Raw genomic sequence first — 8,787 nt, 5'->3', positions numbered from 1 at the left:
TGTAGAAAACCCGTGCATGCATACAATATATGTATACATTTACCCTTAGTAACTTACAATATATATTGATGCCCACACACGTGCATGCTTGGTGGCTCCCATCATTCTTCATTATTTCATCATATACATACGTATTGTGCTCCATCCGATTCATAATAAGCGTGGTTTTAGCTCAAATTAGCTCAAACTTAAACTAAACCCTTGCCGCTTATTATATATCAGAGGGAGCACTTGATTTGGTTTACTGCAGCTTTGGTGGATACGTAGGATGGCAAAGCTAGTCGTCGTCTTGCGGCGCCACATAGGCACCAAAGCCTACAAGGCCATCAGCACCAGACCTGCCGAAGAAACCGACAGCAGCGCCATTCTCCGGCAGTGGCACGCTGAAGGCAGCTCCCGCCGGGCACCCAAATGGGCCATATACTTCTTCTTCGGAATTGACGAACTTGAGTGAGGTGATGCCGTATTCATCGTGGGTACCACTGATGAAGTTTATGTAGTTGCCATCGTTCATGGTGAACTCGCGCTTCTGCCCCTTGGTCTTGGACCCCCAGGGGCCGACGCGGATGTACTGCCCGTTCTTGTCGAGATAGGTGTAGGAGAAGCCGTAGATGCGGCCTCCGGACCTCTCGCTGCTGCGGATGGCGACGCTCTGCAGCCGCTCTGGCATGTTGCTCGCCAAGAGGTCCCTGGATGAGCCGGCGTGCCCTCCCCATGGACCCACCTTCACCGGAGACTCCTTCGTCCCCGGCACGTACACGCCTAGGGCCTTGAGGGTGTCACCTGAGTGGCCGAAGAAGGCAACCACCTCACTCTTGCCCTGCCGCACCGGCACGCTGAACTCCGGCCCAGACGGCCATCCGTAGGGGCCATGCTCCGTCTGGTTGGTACCCAGCTTCAGAGAGGTCACCCCTCTGTTGTTCGCGGTGCCGCTCACGTGGTTCACATGCTCGCCAGGATTCATCTTAATCTGCAACATTTTTTTTATAAGATATATTAATATCAAGCTGATATCATGTCAGTTAGACATCATACGACATATATACATGTAGCTAGTAATAATTCTAGGTAGAGTGTGTGTACAGTAGTGACACATCCGATGAAGTTAGTGCCCCATGTTTCGGACGAGATGGCCTTTCCGGTTTGGTCGACATAGGTGAAGGAGAAGCCATTGATGCAGCCTCCCGGGGTCTCGTTGCTGCAGATGCTGATGCTCACAAGGCGCTGGGGACTGCTATAGCTGTTGATGTCGCAAGGTTTCCCGCTTGGTGCACCCCACGGACCAACCTTCACTGAGTCCTATATTTTTTTACATAAATATCTGTAAATAGATCGCAAGAAAATACTATTTGACATCATACATACTCTCATGCACTTACTGCCATTCGAATAAGGGATCTCTTGCTAGATACTCGATAGGTCCAACTAGAGCTAGCTAGCTAGTGTGTGTAGCTAGCTCGAGATGGATGCTTGATGATGTCCAAGGCCGCCTATTTATACCGCGGGAGAATGGGCGAGCATCCCATATGGATCAATTTGTTACAGCTATCCTGATCGAATCTGTCTAGCATTTCCTCGCAGAAAAGACAAGAAGAATCCAATGATCAGATCGAAAGACTCAAGACTTTAATGGACCTCAAAGTAGAGAACATATGCTGGCTGCATCAATCATTTCTCTCCACTTATTCTACATCTCGCTTATTTTGCAGCCGTGAGAAAACTGTTTTCTTCGAGTTGTTACTCTAACTCATCAATCTCTATACAGAAAATCACATCCCCAATTCAACAGCGCCATATATGTCTTAGTAACAACCTAAAAATTGGAGGGTTTGTCACTATTGACGAATCTGAGTATTTGTCTTGCCTTCTTTTGGTGATAAAATTAGTAAATAAAAATTGTTACATCAGTGCAGAATCTTTTGTGCTTCATTACGCACATGTAACTTCCTTGGGATTTATCACGGTAACTAGTACTAAGCTTATCATGAAGTATGCTTCTATAATGCATAATCTTTTGCACAACAATTGATGTCAAAGTATTTGTTAGAGATATATTTGGTAGTTAGAGATATTAAGGGATTTGTATAGGACTACCATATCTTGAGAGCTTCTTAGCCTTCAAAGTTTGCAGTACTATATAAGTCGCCCGAGAGGCTCAATACAAACATCCACCAAATTAGGCTTATCGTGAAATATGCTTCTATTATGCATAATCTTTTGCACAACAATTGATGTCAAAGTATGTTACTCCTACCATGTTTCTTTTTCTAGGTCTTATTTTGATTGGTTAAAACGACAACACCCTTAACCATCTTGAGATTTGTGATATTATCCTAAAAGACTTGCATTTCCAAGCCGCCATGTTTATTCAGTTACCACCCCCACAGAATTTCTCACCCGGTAGATAAGGTTCCTTTCTATCCTTACTTCACGTGTGGAACGTTCGTTTTGTCGAAAGATTCATGCATGTATGTGGTCAGTTCCTAAATATACAGATGTAGCAGAATCTTGTGCAGCTAACGTGGAGTACCAATTGCAGTAAAGTTATTCTCACAATAATGGATATAGGAATGTTCTCTTATAGTGAAACTAGCGCCCCGGAGTACTGAGAGGCTCCTGAATAAAGGAGGTTACTGAAAGTGATATTGATACGGGTATTCCCTCCATTTTTTAACCGATGATGTTTTACACATTGACATTATCTTGGTTGTTCATTACCGTTACAGGCGTTTACTTGCGAGTGTAAGATTCTTAACATTTGTATCATGAATAAACTGCTGGTCATGAGCTTGCTCGCCAAGGTTCTTCGCAGGGTATTAGTTTTTTTTTTGTTTGGTTTTCTGATCCCCCAGACTTTCTTATCCCTGTATTAGTTGATGACTGTGTGGTTATTCAGTAATAAAGCTGCCTAAAGTTTTAAAAAAAACTACTGGTACTATTTTCATCCTACGTGCTGATTCTATATTAATTTGAACATACTTATTTTACCTGTTCCCATCCAAAATTGGCCGAATTTGGATTTCTTGCAGGAATAGCCTTTATTAGAGTTCAATAGAAACTGGGATAGATAAGCCCTCGGACAGCGCTAACATCCACACTTGGCAGCCTTGATCATCAAGCACTACACAACTAGCTAAATTATGTGCTTCTTTATTCGAAATCAATGTATGAGCTACATACATTATGAGCGCTCATACATCCCTGTTTCTTTTTACCTGTGTCGTTGCTTTGCTTGAGGTATCTACATCGACTAGCGCTCATACATAGTGTGCCACAGTGAAGTCAATTAGTTTGTGCCGCCAAGAGCCTGCGGCCCCGCACATCTAACACCGATCATCGTTGATCATTCTTCAATGATGTACTCGGAACATCATTAGTTGGTAGGGACTGTTTTGCCAACTTCCACAAAAACACCTTCACCTTGGATGGTACTTGGGTGTGCCACAACTATACCGGTCCACTTGAGACAGTGGCTCTATCTTCCAGCCCATCTTCCAACTTCTCTCTTGTACACACCAACATCTTATAGGTTGATCGCACCGAGAAAACACCTTTTTGGTCGTTAAGCCATGCCCAGAAATCTTGCCTCCCATTGCCCAACGGGGTTTGCATGATTGCTTCAACGTCCATAGGCAGCTGACGAATATGTTTCAGCTTGCACATCTCCTTCCAATAAACCCAACATGTATTCCTCTCTCCCTCTTGGCTGCCCCGCCAAAAACACGCTGATATGAAGGCAAAGACCCCTTGGCAGCCGGAAGCAACCCATGGAGAAAATCAACACATCTTGGGCAGCATACTTAACGAGGATGACCTTGCTCTGTATTCTGCTCCATATGCGATCTTTGATGTATTTGAACACACCACTTCTTGATCGCCCAATATCCAAGTGCATCCCCAAATATTTATCATCCAGAGGGTGGTCTCAGTGCCCCGATGTTGTCCTTCATTCCACTCGGGCATCTTGGGCAGCATACTTAAAGAGGATGACCTTTCTGTATTCTGCTCCATATGCGATCTTTGATGTATTTGAACACACCACTTATCGATCGCCCAATATCCAAGTGCATCCCCAAATATTTATCATCCAGGGTGGTCTCAGTGCCCCGATGTTGTCCTTCATTCCACTCGGGCACCTCTTGCTAAGGAAGGAGGATTTTATCCCACTTAATCCTCTAACCAAATACCAAGTAATACTTGTCCAGCAGGTAGCTCCGGTGCTGCCTTTAAACCATGGAGCTCTGATGATAAATCATGGCATTTTAAGTGGCACACATGTGTTACGTCGATGGAGAGACATTAGTATACATTCCAATAAAAAAAGACATAGGCAGCATATATAAGACTGATGCTTAAATAATTTTGTGATGCGCTCGCAAAAATAATATAATTTCATCCACGTAGTCAATGAACATGAACAAACATCACATAACAGTTTCATCATCCGACATGACCACCTATCTATAAACCATCGACCTCAGCTGGTGTCCACATGCAACGTCCAAAACAAAATGGAACACATATGCTAATTGTAGTTAAGGCAGCTGAGGGAATCAACTACAACACAGGACTTAAACTTCATAATACTTCCCATTTTCAGGAAGAAGAGCATAATGAACCAAGCAGGATGTGACCTGACCTGGTCTCAGTCAGAAAGTCTTCAGAGTTTACTCTTGGATCAATTTCAAAGCTAATGAGCTACTACACTGACGAAGACCAACATGGCAACATGCAGCAGCATAGTACGGTTTGTCTTCCAAGTCTCTTGGATCAATTTCAAAAAATAGTCTTCAAAGTTCACTCTTGGATCAGTTTCCAAGCTAAGGAGCTATTAAGTTGATCATGACCAACAGGCAGCAAGTCCAATGTATATTACTAACTGTGCAAGAACTAACTAACAATGCATTTCTTACCATTAATTGTTCTGCGTTGACTGAAGGAGATAGCATGACAACTACATACATTGGAGGCCCAGAGCTAGCCAGCCAGCTTTTCAGTAACAATCTGTCAAGGAAAGGTATCTGCTGCAATGTATGTCGAATAAGTTCTCCAACTGCAGTATGACCTTCAGCTTAGGTTCCCTAATTCAACATCAAGTCTAAAATAATAATACTCAACTGCTCTCTGCATATCTCACCAATACTTAGCTTAACCGCCAACTCGACCTAAGTTTGCAACACCCTGCAAGACTTTGCTGCTGTCTGAGCTCACATATAGATCCAATGAGCAGCGGGCACTGCCTATCTAGACCTTCATTCCGGTGCTATGCTGCTTCAGTTTTCTGAGCACAAGATGAGCTTCACATGGTCCCCAGCTATTGCTTCCTTCCATCCTGCAGTATACATGGGTCATGAATCATCCTTTGCTGTACATTGGTCTAAACAACGAATTAATCAAGATATAAATTTCCCTGGTTCTACAAGTGTGGTAGTACCAAACACTTCTACTCTCACCGTACAAGAAAAACTCCAAGCAAATAACCAGGTAGAGTAAATCTACCTACTGACAGAAGGCAGTTGAGTAAAACAAGTCAGGAATATCGTACCAAACCACATTTTTTTAGTCCTGCAAATCAAACAGCCGATAAGGGTAGGTGCTTACTCTGAGAAAGGAAGAACGCCGCTTCTTTACTGGAAAGCACAGTGCCTCCACCCGCTGCCAACTCTGCATCGCAGTAGCTTGAACCGCTCTCAGCCGTCACAAGGCTACAGGGAGAATGATTCTCTGCCGCAGGCGTAGCATCACCACCAATACTGTCTTCACAGCCATTCAAATCATGGCTGATTGATTGCGTCACCTTGACTACCTGATGGGATTCAGGGCTTGTGTAATCCTTGGAAGGCTGCAAGCCCTGCAAACATTTACGGCCGCCATCTTCGATCGCGACACTTATAGATCCTATCAGCAGTCGGGAGTTTTCACCTGCGATTGGAGCCATCCCATGTCCACCATCAACATCTAGCTCGGCTTTTGGGCATCGTTCTTCGACATCAGTCCGCACTTTCCATGCCCATGTTTTGCTTCTGTTTGACACTGCGCTGGCATTCGGATCCCTGTGACGTAAATGCCTTGTTGGAGATGGATGCTTCGACGCAACGACGGAATCTGAGACAGTGCTGTTATGGGGAAGGTTTTCTAGTCTGTCCTGATTACTTGTTGACATGGCTTGTTCCCTCCAAACAACACCAATATCAACTTCATGTCTGACATCTTCTCCATTGAAACCATTATCACCTGAAGGTGTTGGTGGTGCTGGCAATTGAAGATACTGTGGATTTTCTTGCTCATAGAGACCAAGACCTGAAATAGCCTCGACGCTATGAATCCCTGTTGCACCATCCACCATTACAGGTACCTGGACGATGACATCCTCATCTTTGAGGTCTTTCAACCTCTGTTCTTTCTGTCTCAGCTTCTTCATCCGTTTCCTTTCCATGATTTCAGCTTGCCTACAGGTTACAGAACGATAGTTGAGATATCGGTCACATCACAAATTTAAGTAAAAAATAGTGTGTTCATACACAATAACCTTTTCTGTGCAGCATCCTCTTCCTCCACAAGTAACTTCTGGCATCTTAATGATTCGGCAGCCTTGTCAGTGGACCATGCTTCAACCTATTGTTGTTTTATTAAACATTCAACATTAAAATTATAGAAACTCGTAGCTAAGAATAAATGGCTAAATGCACTAACTCTCTTTTGCATAATGGAAACACAATCATACCAGCTTCTGTTCAAGGATGTAACTAGTGCACGCAACAACGTTTTTCAGCTCTGTTGCAACTTTGTCAACCTCCCCGTCAAACAAAAACTTTTGACTACAGGCAGCATCCGCTGTGTTGGTACACAGAAACGTATTCTCACTTGCTTCGTTGAGCATGCTAAATAGCTCGTTTGAGGAGATAGGTAGTCTTGAAGCCGTTGTTTGAATAAGGTCCTACAGAGGGGGGACAGGAGAGAAGCTTAGACATGATGCTCAACACCAAATCCATATGGTAGAGTACTCTCAAGTCTGGTCAAAACTTTACCAGGAGCTCATTTCCAGCTCTTGCATATGGCAGCGGCAATGAAGCATACCCTGGCTTACACATCCATGACGACAATGCGGTTAAAACAGATAAACCTTTGATATCCTGAAGATGTATTTGTATTCAATATTAGACGCTTCAAAATACGAACTGGTGCATATAGCTTACACATTCTGGAGATATCAACCTATGATCATTACCTCTATAACCACATCCTCCAAGGATAAAATTGTTTGGGCCTGATCCACCGTGAGCTGAAGAGCATGACATATTAGTTTCATGAATGGTACAAGACGAGGGAACATATTGTTTCATTTGAATAGGTTATATGTTATCAACCACGGTAGCAAGGAGAGCAAGCTACTTTCTTCACCAAGATAGAGCATAAAAAAAGGAGTCACAAAGCAATATCTTACTTTGTCCCAGAATGCAGCAACATGGTCTCTATTCTTGGGGAAATCCTACAGACCATGAACAGATATGTCATGGCAATGTAAAGTAACAAGGAGAAGCGCTGAGTACACGGAAAATTAAAGGTGTGAAACAAGCCAACTTGCATATCATGTCCAACATCAGATGATCACAGTAATATGTTGAAATAATGTTGTAAGAATGTTGAAACAAGTTAATGAGGACCAGACATTTTTTAATACAAGATGCTTCATAATCTTAGCGAGTGCTACTTTGCTTGTTATGCTAGAATTCTGAATACACTATCAGAAACACGCATTCTTCCTATTTGCATCCTGTTGACCGCGTATACAAATATATGTGTAAAATGACAGTCTGCATCTAAGCACACATGTTATTCAGTAGTTATAAAGTGGGTTTTCACCCTAACTGACTGAAAACACGGACAACATTGGCTACCTTGTCAATCTTGAGAGCTCGGCGATGAACGCGCGAGTGCCGCCGAAACGCGACCGACGAGCAGAACTCCCTGGGGCACTTGGCGCACTTGGTGAGCTGCATCTTGGGGGGCGAGAACAGCGGCCACCCCGGGAGATCTGCGAGAAGAGGAGCAAACGAACACGAATCAGATTTCGTCTGCGCTAGTGCGTTGTGCAGGACCAAACCTAGCTGCCCTGCTCTCGGCATGACATACATTTTTCGGTCTCGCCGTTGGCCTTGGCGGCGGCCTGGGCGAGCGCGACGACGGCGTCCGGGATCTTGAGCGGCTGGATCTGCCCGGAGGTGGCCATGGCGTGTTATCGCCCGGATCCGAGGTTTCTGCGAGGCGACGGTCGCTGGACAAGGAAATGCTCGTACCACGGACACCAGCGGCCGAGGTCGACGGACGGGGTTGAGACGGGATCGGGCACAGTGAGGCGGGACGGCGACGGCGGCAGGGTTTGAGGCGGCACGGCGGTGGCTCTAGGGCATTGGGGTGGAATCAGGGGAAGTCGGGGAGAGGAAGACGAAGAGGAAACCAGGGAGAGATCACGATGACACTAGGCTTTCCCTTTTTCATTTCTTTTGGTTGAATTCTGCTGATACTGTGTTTGGAACTTTGGATGCATAAATTCCTTTCCGTTTTCAGGGCCGCAACCCAAACGGCAAAAAATAATCATAAATTCCAGATTTCACCAATTTAAGATCTAATTTCTTGCATCTAAATACAGAATGACATTTTTCAATTAAACTGCACATAAACTAGTGTTAATGTCATAACTTGGCATCATATATATTTATATATCAATATAGAAATAAAAAGGCGAGAGTGGGCAGATCCAACATCACGGCCGTACAAGCTTACACA

The 8,787-nt window shown here is 44.2% G+C and overlaps 2 protein-coding genes across 2 annotated transcripts; both read right to left on the bottom strand.

Moving 5' to 3' along the window:
• Nucleotides 1-1,505, bottom strand: LOC127308315 (mannose/glucose-specific lectin). The gene is made up of 3 exons (XM_051339092.2): nt 1,380-1,505; nt 1,084-1,299; nt 1-970 (listed from the first exon to the last, which is right to left on the bottom strand). Exons 1-3 carry the CDS (start codon nt 1,383-1,385, stop codon nt 278-280), a joined length of 915 nt encoding a protein of 304 aa, XP_051195052.1. The 5' UTR covers nt 1,386-1,505; the 3' UTR covers nt 1-277.
• A 2,831-nt stretch (nt 1,506-4,336) lies between these two features.
• Nucleotides 4,337-8,523, bottom strand: LOC127308316 (uncharacterized). Its single transcript, XM_051339093.2, has 9 exons — nt 8,134-8,523; nt 7,899-8,035; nt 7,445-7,489; nt 7,229-7,282; nt 7,029-7,133; nt 6,725-6,937; nt 6,530-6,615; nt 5,602-6,449; nt 4,337-5,332 (listed from the first exon to the last, which is right to left on the bottom strand). Exons 1-9 carry the CDS (start codon nt 8,228-8,230, stop codon nt 5,274-5,276), a joined length of 1,644 nt encoding a protein of 547 aa, XP_051195053.1. The 5' UTR covers nt 8,231-8,523; the 3' UTR covers nt 4,337-5,273.
• Nucleotides 8,524-8,787: the final 264 nt, after the last annotated feature.

Source organism: Lolium perenne, chromosome 6 (assembly GCF_019359855.2).
Source record: "Lolium perenne isolate Kyuss_39 chromosome 6, Kyuss_2.0, whole genome shotgun sequence".
In the NCBI taxonomy this organism is placed as follows: domain Eukaryota; kingdom Viridiplantae; phylum Streptophyta; class Magnoliopsida; order Poales; family Poaceae; genus Lolium; species Lolium perenne.
The sequence above is the reverse complement of the archived record's forward strand: the minus strand, read 5'-3'. Positions and strand labels throughout refer to the sequence as shown.

Bases quoted from the DNA above. Each gene is read 5' to 3' on its own strand.
- LOC127308315 (XM_051339092.2), bottom strand. The intron at 971-1,083 runs GTACACACACTC...AAAATGTTGCAG, and splicing joins TCATCGGATGTGTCACTACT to ATTAAGATGAATCCTGGCGA.
- LOC127308316 (XM_051339093.2), bottom strand. From the start codon at position 8,230: ATGGCCACCTCCGGGCAGATCCAGCCGCTCAAGATCCCGGACGCCGTC. The intron at 7,283-7,444 runs GTAAGATATTGC...CATGCTCTTCAG, and splicing joins TTGCTGCATTCTGGGACAAA to CTCACGGTGGATCAGGCCCA. The intron at 5,333-5,601 runs GTAAGCACCTAC...TGTATACTGCAG, and splicing joins GGCGTTCTTCCTTTCTCAGA to GATGGAAGGAAGCAATAGCT.